Here is an 18146-nt window from a genome sequence, read left to right on the forward strand (position 1 = left end):
TTTTTTTTTTTTTAGAGATAGGGTCTCACTCTTGCTCAGGCTGGTCTTAGAACTTGTGAGTTCAAGCAATCCACCTGCCTTGGCCTCCCAAAGTGCTGGAATTACAGGTGTGAGCCACCATGCCCAGCCTAGGAAACACTTTCCTGACAAAACCTCCAGGCTGTGGTCATTCTGCCCATGGTACATAATTGACATCAGTGGGCCACCACCCTGGAGAGGGAACAAATCCCTGCATAATTCCCTCTTACAGGACTAGTGGAGCCTACACAACCCAGACAGAGACCCTCTGAGGAGTGGGTGGAGGCAACACAGTGGTCTGCAGAGTGAAGCTCTGACAGGACAGCCAGATCCTGCCCACTGCGAGTTCCCACTCCAGTTGGAAAGAGAAAGCAAACACAACTACAACTCTCAAAATGACACTTCTCACCCAAAGGAGATTTTCACGTTTGTGACTGTTTTTGTCAGGTCACACAGATGGAAAATGAGCTGTAACCCAACTTGCTACAGAAAACCCCCATAATAGGCACGTCGAACCCATCCTACCTCCAGTGTAAGGCCGTCCTTCAAGAGAGGGGCAACCTCCTGCCCTAAAACACACGGGATGGGCAGGAAGCAGTGCCATTTGAACCTGAGGTGACACTTGGAAGACATGTCCAGCAGGCAAACACTGGCCCCGGGGAGGCCAGCCAGGGGTGTGACCAGGGAGCACAGAGCACCTGGTGCTAGAAAGGGCCTGAGCCTGGGCAGCTACAAGGGCTCACAGCGCTCACCCTGAGAGCTACAACAAACTCTCCTGGCAAGTGAATGTTGGCCTGGAATCCAGGACAGGGCCCTGGTGGGTCTGATACACAGCGGGAAGGGACCCACCACAGCACTGGTGTTGGCCGGTGTAGGTTCGGGACCCCCGTTTACGTCCACACTCCTCTCCCGTTTGGTGTCCTCCAGGTCTGTCACCGTGCTCGGGCCCTTCTTCTTCTTGAGCTTTGCCAGGATGGAGGACTCGCGCTCTGGGAATGGGGGCATCTCCTCCAGGACAGTTGCCTTGTTGGGAAGAACAAAGGGAGCGCCTGGTCCAGAGACCCCCTTCACCCTCAAAGCCCAACTCAAGGCTCCAGGACATACTATGGAGCAGGCTGGCATGGGCAGCAGCACCCCCGCTGCTCTGGCCTACCAGAATGTCGGTGCTGGCCACAGTGCTGAGCCGCAGATACTCCACAGCACGCTGCTGCAGCTCCACATCTGCATTCCGCAGCTGGCTGTCACTGCGCAGCACATCTTGGATGGTGGTCTTCACCTCCGGGAAGAGGTTCACAAACTTGATGTAGGTGGACAGCAGCAGCGCCCGGGTGGGCACACTGCACAGGTGGAACTTGGAGTGCAGCAGGTTGAACTGGACCAGAGGGCTGGGGGCAGGGAGGGGATGACGGGGGTACGTATCAGCTGGCCTGACTCGCCTACATGCCCCAGCAGGGGAGGGACCAGACGCTCGCCAGTCCCTCACCTCAAGTTCCCAATGTAACTGCAAACACTCTCTAACAATGTCAGCCATTCGAAACCGACTCTGTCAACTACACCTGTTTTTGTGTTGCTTGCAGGTATATAAAAGATCAACTCAAAACAGAAGTGGCCTTACAGGACTTCTCGGTGAGGCCCAACTTTGAGTCTCAGGCCATCTCACCCATGTGAGGACACTGGCCACACTGCACCCAGCCTCGCAAGCCCAGCCAGAACCCCCCCAGGGTCTCTTACCTGGACCTGGGGTCCCCAGCGATCAAGTTTCCAAACTCCCCTAGGATGTAGCCACCCACTTTGACCAGGTTCTCATGGCACGCTGGGGCCTGAAGGGCCTGCAAAACCATTGACACGTGAGCAGCTGGCGATGTGTCCTGTCCCCAGCTGAGCCCCACCCTTGCTCCTTAGCATTTCCAGGTCCTGTACACACTGGGGACACCAGCTCTAAGAGGAGATGTCAGGCATAGGCACAGAAGGACAGTGTGAGGCACGAGGCTGGGCAGCTTTCTCTAGTGGACCCTTGTAAACCAAAAGTTTGGGAATTAGTGTGAGAAGAAACAGAGTCAATAAAGGTCTCAGAAGCAGAAGACCCAGAATCTCCAGGAAGTGCTAGAAGGGAGTCCAGGAACACCCCCGGAAACCACCACTGCCATCCAGACAGGCTCCCTACCCTGCTGGGCCTCACCTCGAACACGGTCTTGGCAGCGTAGCCCTGCACATCATCTCGATTGATGACAATCTGGATGACTCGGTACCACACCTCCTCACTCACATAGTCACCCGCGATCCGTATCAGGTTTAAGATGGTGTCCACATACCAGGCATAATCCACAGCGTACTTCTCGGCTAGAATGGCGACCTTCAGCACCTGTGGGGAGGCTGCTTAGGACAGGTAGCCACAGGCCATCAGCTACCCTGAGATCTGGCTGTCACCTAAAGCCCAAGCGAGGGCTTCAGGAAGAAGCCCTCTACAAAAGCTCGGGATGCATAGGGGCTCTCATAGCATCTCTACAAAAGCTCAGGATGCATAGGGGCTCTCATAGGTCTCCAGAGGAGCCCAGAGCCCCAAGAGTCTAAGTCACTGTCTTAAATGAGGACAGCAGCCCACCCACCAGTAAAAGACCAAAGGCCCAGTCGTTTGCACAAGGGAGCCTCATATGGCAACAATGCCACCCTCACAGGAGCTGTCTCCAGGCTGCAGTCCAGGCCAGGCCACTGCTATCCCTCACCCTCCCAAAGGCCCAGCCCTGGGGCAGCCCCACTCTGGTGCTCCTTCCTACTCTGGCTGATCTCCCAAAGAGCCTCACCTGGCAGTCCCTTTTCTCCTCCGTCCCCTCAAACACTGGCACCCCCGGCCCTGTTTATCTCCCTTCACTCTTCACAGAGACCCTCCACTCCTTCATCCCGTGCCCTGTTGTGCCCACCCACACCCTCCAGCCAGCCCCTCTGGTGCTCCTGAGCACAGCCCCAGGGCCACTGCCTACATCCTGTAGTCGCTAAACCAACTCTGTGACACTTCCAGCACACCATTCCAAAGACACTGCCTCTAAGCCCCATCCTAGTCCACAGTGCACACATGGGGCCCCTCAGAGCCACACTGGCCCCCTCCTGCCTTCCCAGTGGCCTCAGCACCACGGCTGTCTATTGAACAGGCCACTATCACCTCCACAAGAAGCCCTCCAAGGCCCCCAGGTATGGGTACTCCCTCCAGTCATCCCCCCCGAAACACACGGAGACCAGGGGTCCTGCTCAGTCTGTCCAAGAAAGGGATGTGGCCCCCTTGCAGCAGAGAGTAGGTATGGCCCAGGTCTGGACCTCCAGACCCAGACAACATGCACTAACATGCCCTGAACTGGACAGTATGTGTCTCATACTCCATGCCCAAAGATAACAATGAAAAGCTCACACCTCTGCCTCTGACACGCCCAGAGCTAACCCACCCACCACAGGATCCAAGGCCAGGCCATGCTGACCCAGCCAGAACAGATACAAACCACTGGCTGGGGTGAATAGGCCACCTGACCAGCAGATTCCCACACTCCTACCCAGCCCCTGCCCTTGGAGCCTCCCTCCCCACCAGGCTCATGGTCAGGAATCTACCACCTGAGGGGCTCCATGGAAAGCACCCCCTGCTGTGGGCAAATGCAGTGCTGTTCTGAGGTCCAGGCAGTGCTAGTACCTCTCAGCACCAAGGCACCAACACCTGAGCCTCATTCAATAAAAGAACCCTGAGGCCCACAGGTCCCACCCCACCAGCACAACCACATCCCCACTTAGGGCAATCCTGTCACCTGTACCAAAGCTCCCAAGGAGCCCAAGCTGCACTTTGTCCCCTAAAAAGACAAATAAGAAAATGGTCTTCAACCAGGCACAATGGCTCACACCTATAACCCCAGCAATTTGCAAGGCAAAAATGAAAGGATCTCTTGAGCCCAGCCATTCAAGACCAGCCTGAGCAACCTAGTAAGACTCTATCTCTTCAAAAAAAATGTTTTAATTAGCCAGGCATAGTGGCCTGCTCCTGTTGTCCCAGCTACCCAGGAAGCTGAGGCAGGTGATCACTTGAGCCCAGGAGGTAAGAGGCTATAGTGAACTGTGATTACACCACTGTACCCCAGCCTGGGTAACAGAGCAAGATCCTATCTCTCAAAAAAAAAAAAAAAAAGAAAGAAAGAAAATACTTTTCATACAATGGAGAGGCTGTGGTCCTGGCTAGTGACAGGACAAAGGCCAACCCAATTTTCTAATATAGAACAACGTGTTGGTGGCTTCCCCACTCGAATCCCACCGTCTGTGTAATAGTCAACACTGAGAGGCGACCCCTCAGCTGAGTGCACAAGACAGCTCAGGCCCTCTTCTCTGTGGGCCATGTGGCCATCACCAATTCTTCCCTCATGCTCTGGGTTACATTCAGTCTTGCACACAAGAGTTTGCTAAATTTTATACGGCTTTGGCAGGTATGTGTGCCTACCATGGCAATGACAAAACAACACTGTCCACTAAACTATGGCTTAGAGCCTTCCTCCCTAGAGACATCAAGAAATATACAGGACATGACATGCAGAGCTCAGCTCAGACCTGCAAGGACAGGCCAAGAAGGCCGTGAATAGTGGGCACTTCCATTACTATGCAGACAGAAAAGCTCTCCTGGAAGTGCTGATTGAAAAGCTGAGGCCAAGGGGGCTTTAACATGGGATCCAGGCATGATCCCGTCAAGCTGGCTGAGCAGAACCACAAAACACAAAGGAGACCCTGCATCTGCAGCCACATCTGTGGCCGGACAGGGCTTGATGGAGGCCATCAGGACTCACGATCTCTTCTCGGATGGAGTAGTCGGCCGTCTCCAGGTAGCTCAGCATCTCAGCCACAATCTGTTGGGCATTGCTGCGGTCACACATGGCATAGAGGAGGTCCACAGCCCGCTGCCGCACACTCACATCCCGCTCGGTCTAGGGGAGTGAAGCACAGGCCAGGTGGGTGCTACATCCACTGCATCAGCATGCAGATACTTTAACCCAGACAGGCAGGGCAGCCCCTTTCCAACGCCCTCTGACTTCTCCTTACTCACTGTCCATTTCTGGTAGCCAATAGGCCCCACACACACACAGAGCCCCTCACCCCCAACTCACTTTCCCCCCTCGATCTCTACGCTCAGACCAAACAGGTTCAGATGGCCTAGAATAAAGATCCATCTGCTCACTCATCCCTGGCCAGCTTCTCTGAGGCCTGAACACAGTGCCCGGCATGGTCGTCAGGCCTTTCCATTGTGTGGTCACAGATCAGCACCTCCCGAGTTGCCAGGGAGCTAGTCACAAAGCAGGTTCTTTCACTTCACCCAAGAACGCAGCATGAGGCCTTCACAGGCCACACAGCACAGCAGGGCCTAAAGCCCCAGTGCAGGTCTGGGAAACACTTTGGAGGCTACTACTGCTATCCCTGGACACTCACCAGTGAAGAACAGAGCAGGCACTAATAGCACTGGGTGCTGACCTAACCCCAAGAGGCCCAACCCCTCAGCAGACTCTTGTTCAAAATAGGTACCCAGGCTGGGGGCAGTGGCTCACACCTGTAATCTCAGCTCTCTGGGAGGCCAAGGAGGTGAATTGCTTGAGCTCAGGAGTTTAAGACCAGCCAGAGCAAGAGCAAAACCCAGTCTCTACTAAAAACAGAGAAATTAGCTCAGCATGGTGGTAGGCACCTGTAGTCCTAGCTACTCAGGAGGCCGAGGCAGGAGGATCACTTTAGCCTTGGTGTTTAAGAGCAGCCTCAGGTACACAGTGAGACTCATTTGTACAAAATAGACAAACAAAAGAACCAAATAATCACCCAAAGCAGCCGTGAGTTACATGTTAATACCAAGGAGCAAAGTGGGCATAGCTGTGAGGCTGGGGTGAGAACGAGGGATGTGGAGTGTCCCCGCTGCCTTCTGTTTCCTCGCACACTTGTGCTGACAGGGATGTAGCAGATGCTGGGTGCACTGGATCATGGAGGACAAAGGCAGACAATGGGGAAGAGAAATCACAGGGCTCTTCCGACTCTGGAATTTTAATCCTTGAAAAAAGTACATTTCCCTTCGGAAAACAGGCATTTTCTTAGAGATAAAAAGCATAAAATATTTCATCTTTCTACCAAAAAGAATTGTTTTTATTTCCTGAAATATTTGTCAGGACTCTATTATGTGAAACCAAATATCGTGACCTTTCCACAGCAGAGACACAACTACCCAACAGAGAACAGGGCTATTCTGACCACAGCAGGGCAATCTGGCCTTGAGCTGAGACAGGACCTCAGGGCAGGGTAGAGAATGCACTAGGCGGGGTCCAGCTCAGTCCTGAGAGGAATCTGTGTCAACAGGAAGCACTCCGTCCTGCAGAGCTCTGCAGTAGGGCCAGGGCACCTGGGGGAGTGAGCACCCCAGGTCAGAGTACATACCTTCAGGGCATTGATGACGGTGTCGATGTGCGTCTTGACGGCCTCGTGGGAAAACTCGGAGCTGGCCAGTGCACACATGCTCTCCAGGGCCAGGTAGCGCAGGTTGGTCTCACGATGCTGTAGGAACTGGCCCAGCTGGTTGCAGGCACGCACCAGCAGGTTGGGCTCGCTGCATGGAGGGAAAGGGGACTAAGCTCCCAGCCATGGTTGCACCTTGCTAAACACTTCCATGCTGCCTAAGATGAGGATGCCTCAAACCCAGCTGGTGGTTCTGCATCAATCTGCCCACAAGTCACTATGAAAGCAAACCATGGGCCTCCAGGGCTTTTCTGAGCAACTCTGCAGAATCCCACCAACTCCAGAGAGCTGAGAACGGAAGGACCTTGCACCACGCTGCTGGTCAAGGTGTGGCAGAACTGTGACCGCAGCAGGGGCAGCCCTCATGGACAGTGGGCAGGAGTCCTGAGAGGAGACTGAAGAAGAGGCAAGGAGGGGAAGTGCAGTGGCCAAAGAACTCAGTTAAGTCTCCGCCTGCTCTATGTTGCCTCCTAGTGACAGCACTTCTCTTCACACCCATGTAACAGGGACAAGGTTTCCTGATTCTGCAAGTTTTAAGTCTCTAATCCTGTTGAAGTGTAACTCTCAGACTTCCCTGGGAAACTACCTTTGTTAAAAGACAACTGTGAGAAATGGTTTTAGCTAGTCACAGAGAACACCTACCCACGGCTTGGTGTGCTCTTCGTCACCAAGGCCCAGTGGGTGTCTCCAACAGCCCTGCCTGCAAGCTATGCTGTGGTGCTCACAGAACCCTAAAGCAGGTAAGAACATGGAGGGGGGGAGGGCATGTACCATGGGAGCTGAGCAGCAGAGGCGAGGAGGGAGCCCGCCCAGGCGAGCCAATAACCACCGCCTCACCTATTCTGCACTATATGGGCAGACATGGCTATCGTACCATTGCCCGGGATTGCCCAGACCAAAACAGCACAGCTCATGCCCCAGGAAAGCCACAGCCATTTTCTCCTCCCCTCTACAGGATTATGTGAGGAACCAGGCAGGAGTGGGGCTGCCAGTAAGCAAGAAAGGCCCTGGAGGGAGCACAACCAGCAAAGCAGTGGTGGTTGAGTCCAAGATTAGAGAGGACACGCCAGGCTGGAGAAGGGAGGACAGGAGGGAGCTCATGGGCACAGAACACACACACAGCTCGGAAGGAAGGGAAGGCCAAGTGCACTGCAGAACCATGGAAAGGATAAATGTAGACATGTCCTGCCTACTCCATGTAATGTCAGCAAAAAGAGAAGCACAGGTGTTCAGGAGGTAGCCTTTCTGTGGCAGGCAACTCACCTGTCATGGTGAATGATTAAGCTGATGGCCTCAAAGAGCACAGCATTCTTTGCATTTGAGTGCTGAACTTTCTTTGACTTTGGTGGTTCCTGGGCTTTGTTCAGGACAGTCTCCAGGCACTCTGTCAGGCGGCCTCGTACCGCAGGATCTTCTGGGCGAGATAGAAAGGTGCCAGCCAGGCTCCCAGACCCACCACCCCTGTCCTGGCTGCACACCTCAGGGAAGAGGCTCTCCCAACACAATGCACATCTTCCACTTTGAATATGGTTTATCCTCATTTGAGTACACAGGTGAGAGTATTCACAGAACTGTGCGAAAATGGGTGGTAAGTGTCCCTGTCCACATGATGTCAGAGGGCTTAACAGCCACAGTAACTGCACATATACTTCAATGCAAATGACACACAGAACGCTCTGCTGAGACACAAATTACATAAATCTAAAGGAAATAAAATCTGAGAGACACAGTAAGATGCATCATAAAAGAGTTGAAGGAAAAGGGGGACAAAAGGTTTCCTCTACCTGAGATAATTCTAAAAGAAACAGAAAATGTAAACAGTAAAAAAAGAAACAATTTGGGCTGGGCAGAGTGGCTCACACCTATAATCCTAGCACTCTAGGAGGCCCAGGTAGGTGGATCACTTGTGCTCATGAGTACAAGACCAGCCAAAGGAAGAGCAAGATCCAATCTCTATTATAAATAGAAAAACTAGTCGAGGCTTATGGCAGCCACCTATAGTCCTAGCTACTCCAGAGGCTAAGGAAAAAGGATCACTTGAGCCAAAGAGTTAGAGGTTGCTGTCAGCTATCATACCAGAGCACTCTACTGAGGGTGACAAATTGAGAATCTCTCAAAAAGAAACAAAGAATTTTAAGGTTCCACTAGAACCAGAAGAAGATAATGAACCAAAAAAGAATGAGAAAGCAACAAAATACCAGAATATCAAAAAAGCTCATGCAACATTATCTATTAAAAAACAGCAGCACATCCAGTTTGCAACAAAACCACCAATGGAGAACAGCTGGCCCCTGTGAGGATTGAGGAGGGCGAAGATTCTGCAAACCACATCAAATCAGAAACTCTAGCCCCAGCTCTGTGGGAGGCCCCTTCAACCCAGTGAGGCACAGGGACCCTACTCAACATGACCAGTGTTTCTACTTCAAGATCAAAAGATGTTTCATACAGAAAGTTACAAAGAAAACATCCTTTATGAAAATAAACATTAAAGGCGGTGCACCCGTAGCACAGCAGTTATGGTGCCAGCCACATACACCAAAGTTGGAGGGTTCGAACCCGCCCAGGTCAACTAAATAACAATGACAACTGCAACAAAAAATAGCCAGGTGTTGTGGCAGGTGCCTGTAGTCCCAGCTACTTGAGAGGCTGAGGCAAGAGAATCACTTAAGCCCAGGAGTTTGAGGTTTCTGTGAGCTATGGCTCACCACAGCTCTCTACCGAGGGCAACAAGTGAAACTCTGTTTCAAAAAAATAAAAATTAAAAAAAAAAAAAATTAAAATATAAAGATTAGAACAACAAAGTAATCTCTGTAGAAGGTGACTTGGAATATGTAACAATTTTAATGTATATTCTTCCACCAAGAAATTCTGTTTCTAGACATGCACCTTACGAGTCAAATGGAATGTCTCAGGATGAAAGAGAAACAAGAAAGTAGCTTTGACATGTATAGAAACATTATACTGATGACTGAAATTTAGGATACAAGTTCCTAATAGTTTCAAGTTTTAATTTTAAAAAACTGCCTCAAAAAAGCTGCACACATCTGACACTCCACAAAATCACAGACAAATCCAACCTCAACAGCCACTCCATGAAAGCCAAGATGTGGGTGGCAGCAACAGCAGAGGCTCCGGGACAAGATGTGGGCTATCAACTCCCTTCTGAACTAAATGAATCCCCCATGAAAGGCTGGGGCAGAGCCCCACCTGGCGGCAGGGCCATTACCTGGGGGTGGGTAGCACTGCAGCAGCCTCAGAAGCTTGACTGATAGCCAGGGTGCCGGGACAAAGTAGTAGGTGTAATCCTGAAGGTCTGTGGACGCGGACGTCACAATCTGTAAGGCAACAGGAGGGGTGAGACAACATTGCCTGTCAGGAGCCCCAGGAAGGGGACCAAATAATCCTGGTTCCCCAATACGCCTCAGCCAGGAGTACGGCTCTGTTTACAGTGCCAGGATAATGCTTACTACCTTTCTACCCTTCACCTCACGTCGGAGGGTGGGGGAAGGACAGCCCTGTCACCTTCAGCAGCAACTCTGAATGCTGCTGCTGTGCTCTGTGGTGCACAAAGTGGCCAAGGGCGCAACAACCTAGTGACACAAAATACCATGGCACCTGTGCATGGTAATGGCATGCACAGCCCCAGCCAAGCTTCTGGACAAATGGCCTCTGCCATGGCCCCACAGTTCCACCAACACCCAAGCCAGGGTCCACCCCACCTCCAGCTTCAGGACAGCAGAGCACTCCTCCCTCACCCCACAAAGAGATGACCAGCTCAGCTGTCTGGGAAGAGGGTGGACCCACACCTACCACCAGAAGGGACCAGAACCACATCACATCTGAGCAAGGCAGGGACTCTGTCAGTATGAGCTACCTTTGAAATGTGTTATGCCACCGAAGCCATTCTCAGAAAGTCATAGCTTTAAATAAAGATATTTGGAACAAATATAAGGAGAAAAGCAAAGAAAATTCATCTGAAGTTTTTAAAAGACACTAGAAAACTAACCCAAAGAAAGTAGAAGAAACAAAATAATAAAGATATAAGCAAAAGGTAATAAAGTAGAAAAAAATACAACACTGAGAACCAACAAGGTCAAAAGTTAATTATTCAAAAGAAATTAGCACACACTCAAAATTACTCAAGAGAAAATGAAAAGGTGCAAATATCCGATATGAAAACTGAACAGAGGCCGGGCGCACTGGCTCACGCCTATAACCCCAGCACTTAGAAGGGCGAGGCAGGTACATTGCCTGAGCTCATGGGTTCAAGACCAGCCTGAATCAGAGCGAGACCTCACCTCTAAAAATAACAGGGCTTTCACATTGCATATCAAAGCAGTACCCTAAACCCCATAAATGCATCAATGTACAAAGTTAAAAAAAATAATAATAATAAATAAAAATAACAGGGCATTGTGGCAGGCACCTATAGTCCCAGCTACTTGAGAGGGTGAGGAAGAAAATCACTTCAGCCCAAGAGTTTGAGGTTGCTGTGAGTTATGGTGCCATGGTAGTCCACCAAAAGCAACATAGTAAAATGCTGTCTTAAAAAAAAAAAAGGACAGTACCTGTGGCTCAAAGGAGTAGGGCACCGGCCCATATGCCAGAGTTGGCAGGTTCAAACCCAGCCCAGCCAAAAAAAAAGAAAAAAGACATGAACATTGGGATGAATTAACAAGTGCCAAGAAAATGCAACTTGGGGTGGCGCCTAGGCTCAGTAAGTAGGGTGCCAGCCCCATATACTGAGGCTGGCAGGTTCGAACCCAGTCCCAGCCAAATTGCAACAAAAAAATAGCCAAGCACTGTGGCAGGTGCCTGTAGTCCCAGCTACTGGGGAGGCTGAGGTAAGAGAATCGCCTAAGCCCAAGAGCTAGAGGTTGCTGTGAGCTGTGACACCACAGCATTCCACCAAGGGCAACAAAGTGAGACTTGGCCTCTTAAAAAAAGAGAGAGAGAGAGAGAGAAAAGAAAATGCAACTTGGGCCAGGCCCAGTGGCTCACACCTATAATCCTAGCACTCTGAGAGCTGAGCAGGTGGATTGCCTGAGCTCATAGGTTCAAGACCAGCCTGAGCCAAAGTAAAACTTTATCTCTAAAAATAGCCGGGCATTGTGACAGACACCTATAGTCCCAGCTACTCAGGAGGCTGAGGAAAGAGAATCATTTGAACCCAAGAGTTTGATGTTGCTGTGAGCTATGATACCAGCGCACTCTACCCAGGGGGACAAAGTGAGACTCTGTCTCAAAAAAAAAAAAAAAGCAACTTAACCCAAAGTGATGAATAAAGAAACAGAAAATATGAAGTTTTGTAACTTACTAAATAAACTGAATCCATAGACATTTTCCCATAAAGAAAACCCAAAGTTCAAACAGTTTTAACAGTTTATGATAAAAATGTTTAAGGGGAGGGGAGGGGGAGGATGGGTGGAGGGAGGGTAATTGGTAGGACCACACCTATGGTGCATCTTACAAGGGTACATGTGAAATTTACTAAATGTAGAATACAAATGTCTTAATGCAATAAGAAAATGCCGTGAAGGCTATGTTAACCAGTTTGATGAAAATATTTCAGATTGTATATAAAACCAACATATAGTGCCCCATGATTGTATTAATGTACACAGCTATGATTTAATTAAAAAAATTGTTTAGTAAGGCTCAGAGACTGTAGCTCAGTGGTTAGGACACCAGCCACATACATCGGGGCTGGCAGGTTCAAACCCAGCCCGGGCCTGTGAAACAATGACGACTACAATAACAACAACAATAACAAAAATAGCCTGGCACTGTGGCAGGTGCCTGTAGTCCTACCTGCTCAGGAGGCTGAGGCAACAGAATCACTTAAGCCCAAGAGTTTGAAATTGCTGTGACAAGAGTTTGAAATCCCTATGACTCCACAGCACTCTACCAAGAGTGACATAGTAAAACTCCATCTCAAATAATAATAATAATAATAATGTTTAGCAAACTAGACAGAGAAGGGAATGTCTTCAACGTTGAGGAAGAGAACCAAACAGCATGTCACAGCAAATATCATACTTAATGGCAAAACATGAAAAGTTTCCCACTGAAACAAGAAAGTAGACATCAATCCTTACGTTCAACATCACAGTAGAGGTCTAAGTTGAAGCAGTAACATAGAAAATACATACAGATACAGACTGCAGAAAAATAAACTCATTATCCATAGAAAGTATGATGTAAAAGAAAGATTTCTTTCTGTACAAAGAAATCTACATATAATTCACTGAAATTATTAAGTGAGTTTCATAACTCAGGGAAAATTGTCAACTCCAAGATTAATATGCAAAAACCAACTGCACAATATAGGGTCAAATGATTTCTGCCAAGGGTGCCAAGGTCACCCGGGGGGAAAGACAGTCTTCTTAACAATGTTAGGAAAACCCAACGCCCACAGCTACACAACGTACAAAAGCAGCTCAACACCAAAGACCTAAGGTAAGACCAAAAACAATAAAAATCTTAAAGAAAACATAGGGCAGAAACTTCACAACACTGAATTTGGGTATGATTTCTCAGATATGACACCAAAGGCACAGGGAACAACAACAAAAAAATAAACAAACTGGACTTCATAAAAAAAAAATTTTTTTTTTTTTTGAGACAAGAGTTTCACTTTGTCACCCCCAGGAGTGCGCTGTGGTATCACAGCTCACAGCAACCTCAAACTCTTGGGCCCAAGGGATTCTCCTGCCTCAGCCTCCCTAGTAGCTGGGACAGCTATTTTTAGAGACAGGGTCTTACTCTTGCTCAGGCTGGTCTTAAACTGGTGAGCTCAGGCAACTCAGCCTCCCAAGTGCTGGGATTACAGACATGAGCCACCGCTCCAAGTCTTAATTTTTTTTAATTTTGTACATCAAAACACTACCAACAGAGTAAAAAGACCACACACAAAATGGGAAAATTTTTGAGTTACATAGCTAATAAGTAATCAATATCCAGAAAGTATAGAGAACTCCACAAATTCAACAACAGAAAAAACAAGCAGCCCAGTTAGAAATGGACAAAGGACTTTTAACAGACAGTCCTATAAAGAAGACACATGAGGGTGGATAAGCACATGAAAGAACGACACTCTCTGTCCCTGACCATCACAGAGCTGCAAATCAGGGCCACCGTAAGGGGCCACAGCGAGAGTCCACCTCCCGCTCAGCAGAATGGCTGCTGTCAAGAGACAGAAAACAGGGTGGGCAAGGTGCCTCCCATTTGTAATCCCAATAGTCTAGGACATCGAGGAGGGTGGATCACTTGAGCTTAGGAGTTCAAGACCAGCCTGAGCAAGACCAAGACCCCATCACTACTAAAAACAGAAAAACTAGCTGGGCATTTTGGCAGGAGCCTGTAGTCCCAGCTACTCAGGAGGCTGAGGCAAGAGAATCACTTGAGCCCAAGAGTGTGAAGCTGCTGTGAGCTGTGATGCCATGGACAATAAAGAGAGCAAGTCCTTAGCTCCAAAAAGTAAAAAAAAAAAAAAAAAAAAAACAAATATCACAATACCACTCAGCCAGGATGGTTACCACCCCAAAGAACAGAACACTCACTTCCCTCAGGTCTCCAGTGTGCCCTGAAAACTGTGGACTTGCAGTCTCTACAGCAGCGGTTCTCAACCTGTGGGTTGCCACCCCTTTGTAACAATGAAAATACACTGTGGCATTAGGAAGGTTGAGAACCACTGCTACCATCATTTGAGCCAATTCCTTAAAATAAGTATCTAGACAGATGGTTATGGACATACACACATATCCTGTTGACTGCTTCTCTGGAGAACTCTGACTAATACATGAACTGAGTCCAAAAATTAGGGAAAATATTTCATTAAAGAAATTTAAAGAGTATATGTGAGCCTATAAACCAGCAGTTCTCAACCTGTGAGTTGCAACCCCTTTGTAACAATGAAAATACATTGCACCATTAGGAAGGTTGAGAACCACTGCTATAAACCAATTAGAAAATATGCAAGTAAATTCATATATTCTTTTTATCTTAAAATAGAGAATTAGTTAACAGCTACCAGTTTTTTTCACACAATTCAAACATTTTCTTCAAAGTCTGCCTTGAAAGGGCAGCTATAGGGAGCTTAGAGGCCCATGTCTTTGTAACCTGCACCTGCTTTACAGCCCAGTCATTGCAGATGCTTCAAAACAGTTGACTTTCAGTGACTCTGCATCCCTTAATAATGGTTCATTTCACCAAAATGAGATCTGTAAACTGTTCCAGACACTCAATCTGCACGTGGTGATCAGAACTGCTTCAGTGTTTATATGGTGAAGTGGGTAAAATCAGAAGTTCACATCAATGCATTCCTGTGTACACATCTGATATTTTTCCTTGACCTTGCACTTACAGAAAATATATATCTTTTTCCATAAAATACAAGTTTCTAACACTAGTACTATGTTTATTTTCCTTTACTCAAGAAAGTGCCTATAGTCACAGTTTTATCAATATTTTTTAAGAAAATCTGGGTGTTGATAAAGAAACCACATGCGGGCGGGGCCTGTGGCTCAGTGAGTAGGGTGCCGGCCCCATACACTGAGGGTGGCAGTTTCAAACCCAGCCTCGGCCAAACTGCAACAAAAAAAATAGCCAGGCATTGTGGCCGGTGCCTGTAGTTCCAGCTACTCAGGAGGCTGAGGAAAGAGAATCACCCAGGAGTTGGAGGTAGTTGTGAGCTGTGTGACGCCATGGCACTCTCTACCGAGGGTAATAAAGTAAGACTCTGTCTCTACAAAAAGGAAAAAAAAAAAAGAAAAAGAAACCACATGCTCTGAGTGAGGCGAAAATCTCAGAGATGCCACCAACAAGTCATCAGCGATGGCAGATGCAGGACAGGAGATCTCACGCACACCACAGGCAGTGCCAACCGGACCACCCTGTGGAAGCTGGTCCGGTCCTGTCCATTACCTCAGGCTGAAGAGCAGCTGCCCAAGGCCCAGCAAGGCCACATCAGGGTAAACGCCCACCAGTAGTGCACCTATACCTACACGCCCACCAGTAGTGCACAAACCCAGAGGCACCCAAGGCTCCCATAGCTCTATCATTCACAACGGCGTCAAGGTAGAAGAAAGCAGCTGAGTCTGCACCACAACAGTGGATAGATGACACACTCACACGGTTGGATTCTACGCAGCACCAGGAATAACTGAACAACAGCTAAGCAAAACAAAGAGGGTTTCTCCATGGTGAGCAAAACAAGTCAAACACAAAAGAATACATTCAGGATCAATTTTTGTGAAATTCAAAACACAGAGCTAAGGACAGGTTTTAGGGTGTGTGCTCAAGTGGTAGCACCTGGAAAACAAGGAGCGGGCACCACACAGCAGTCAGGCCAGGCTCTTCAGGCGGGACCACAGGGCTTAGCAGCACTGTCCCCACACAGGAAGTGAGTGCTGGCTCACTCTGGTGACAGGACCGCCAAAGAGACTCCTTGTCCCTGCATGCCGTCCAGCACAGAAGGTGCTTCTCAATTACCAAAAAGGTCAAAAGGAAAGCCAAGTCCCAACCAAGACAGCTTCCATTCTTGGGTTACCAAGACTGGAATACCTTGCATTCTAGAAGGAAACTAACACACAAGGTGAATCACTAGACACACAGCCATCGCCTCTCATCCCCACAAGCAGACTTACCCGGCTCAGTCTCGAGACAGCCAGAGAGACGGAGGTTTTAAACTCTTCTGGGTTCTTCTGCGCTAGAGTGGTGATCAGACTGGTGGCGGCAGTAACCACACCCTGGAAGAAACACGCAAAAGACACTCTGACGCCAGTCAAAATACTAGAAGATGACCACTCATTTTAGACTCATTTTCAAAATAAAACCAGTAGCCTATAGGCCACTTTAGCCCTCAGCCTTCAAAACCACTCTGATGGGACCACACTGTTTTCAAAACCCAGACAGCACACACACAGCTGTCTTCTTTCTCTCTGAAAACATGGAAACCCAGCTATGTCTAGCCTAGGCCTCTGCTATAATGACAGCTGCCAGGCAACAAAGGTGCAGGCCACACACACCACCCAGCCTGACCCGCACCTCCATCTCAGGTCTCAGTCATTCCAGGTTAACTGTAAAGAGACCCGTCATCTTCAGACTTGTGCAAATCTTTACAACCCAGAAGCAAGACCACAGAAAACAGCCACTGAGAAAGCTCACTTTCCTTCCGTAGAAGCGGCCCCAGCTGTGTCCCTGAACCAGCAGGCTGGATGAGAGCCACAGGCACACCCCTCAAGCCGGTCCCAGACCCCACTGGCCTTGGAGGGAACAGATTAAAAACCCGGTGCACACAACTCCTTCTGAGAAGCACAGGAGCACCAGGCCCGGGACCACCACTAGTTAACTCGGGGTATCTCACACCACCTCACAGACTGGTTATGCGAAGAAGTTCTTTAGGTGCTCTTCCTCACTCAGGCAAAAAAAAAAATTTTAAACAAGGTTCTTTCATGAATATTTAAAAAAATATAAAACTGAATGATACTTATTGGCTCTGGAGACATGAGCAGTAAAGCCTGCCAAGGAATGGTCCAGAGCTCCATGGTGCCCACCGCTGCCCCAGAGGGCCATGTGTGTTGCTCCCTTGACTTCCTATGAGAACGTGAAAGCTGTTACAGAAACGGGTCAGACTTGTCTCACTGTACACTTCTCAGAGGGCACAGTAAGCGCTAAAAGGCGTTCCTGTCCAACAGAGAACTTTTATGCTATTCATCATCGGTGCTCTCACTGCAAAATGGGACAGACTACTCTCTACTGGGCTCCCAAGTGTGTGGCCAGAGGTCTAGCCCCCCAAAAGGATGCACCCTTGGAGTCAGTGGAGCCAACAGCACCTGCAGTCACTGAGCCAAGCCCTTGCCCCTCTGTAGGAAGCTGCTGCCTGGCTGCACCTGTACAGGGCCTGTCTCAGCACAACTTCATCCTTAAGGCCCAGGACCACCTGGCCCAGCCAAGTACCCAAGTACCTTGTGGCACTAAGGTTCAGCCCTGTGGCCACAGGAGCTCCCCTATAGGTGGGAGTGATTATAGCATCTGCCAGGACCCCTAGGGCAGCGTAGCCCTGTCTACGGAGAGCATCGAGTGGGGGCCCAGCATGGAGCCACCCTCATGTTATACCTCCTGCACCCCTGACGGCACTTGGGCTCCCACCCACTATGAAGCCCTGGTCCGGGCCTGGGTCTGGGAGACGCCATTCAGTCTTTGTGAGCCTTAGCACTCTCATCTGCAGAACAGGAAAGACCCATCGTCCTCCAGGGCCTGCGTGAGGGTGCCGTGCCCCTTGACCCCGCCTGATGGCCTGTCGGGCTCCTGACCAGCACCAGAAAGTGGCATCCTCAGCTCTCCTCCCAAGGTCCCTCTGCCTTGCCCCCCCCATCGCAACACTGCCTGCTGGTCCCCCTCAATGCAGGGGTGAAGACACAGGGATAGCTCAGACAACTGTGGGACCATAGCAAAACATCTGATGCAACCTCACACGCTTTCCCCTGAAACCACACGTAATGATTATTTACTTTTCATTTCATTTTTAAAGTAACTTTCTCTTCTGGAACAAAAATGTACTGGCCAATTAACATGCTCAAGAATATCAACTCAAAAAAAAAAAAAAAAAGGATTTTTTTCAT

The 18146-nt window shown here is 49.1% G+C and overlaps 1 protein-coding gene across 2 annotated transcripts in view; it reads right to left on the reverse strand.

Annotated features, from left to right (window-relative positions):
• The window catches only part of AP2A2 (adaptor related protein complex 2 alpha 2 subunit), a 106293-nt gene that overhangs the window by 16732 nt on the left and 71415 nt on the right, over positions 1–18146 (reverse strand). The window contains exons 6-14 of one of the 2 annotated variants that reach the window (XM_012813330.2): positions 16170–16271; positions 9749–9857; positions 7786–7936; positions 6445–6613; positions 4824–4961; positions 2198–2380; positions 1750–1847; positions 1172–1403; positions 868–1041 (exon numbers count right to left, since the gene is read on the reverse strand). In XM_012813330.2, coding sequence (XP_012668784.1) covers positions 868–1041; positions 1172–1403; positions 1750–1847; positions 2198–2380; positions 4824–4961; positions 6445–6613; positions 7786–7936; positions 9749–9857; positions 16170–16271 — 1356 coding nt within the window. The remainder of the gene's footprint in view (positions 1–867; positions 1042–1171; positions 1404–1749; positions 1848–2197; positions 2381–4823; positions 4962–6444; positions 6614–7785; positions 7937–9748; positions 9858–16169; positions 16272–18146) is intronic. The other variant, XM_012813332.2, reaches the window with a different exon arrangement.

The sequence above is a fragment of the Otolemur garnettii genome, unplaced genomic scaffold, assembly GCF_000181295.1.
Source record: "Otolemur garnettii isolate 467f Iridium unplaced genomic scaffold, OtoGar3 scaffold00260, whole genome shotgun sequence".
NCBI classification, from domain to species: domain Eukaryota; kingdom Metazoa; phylum Chordata; class Mammalia; order Primates; family Galagidae; genus Otolemur; species Otolemur garnettii.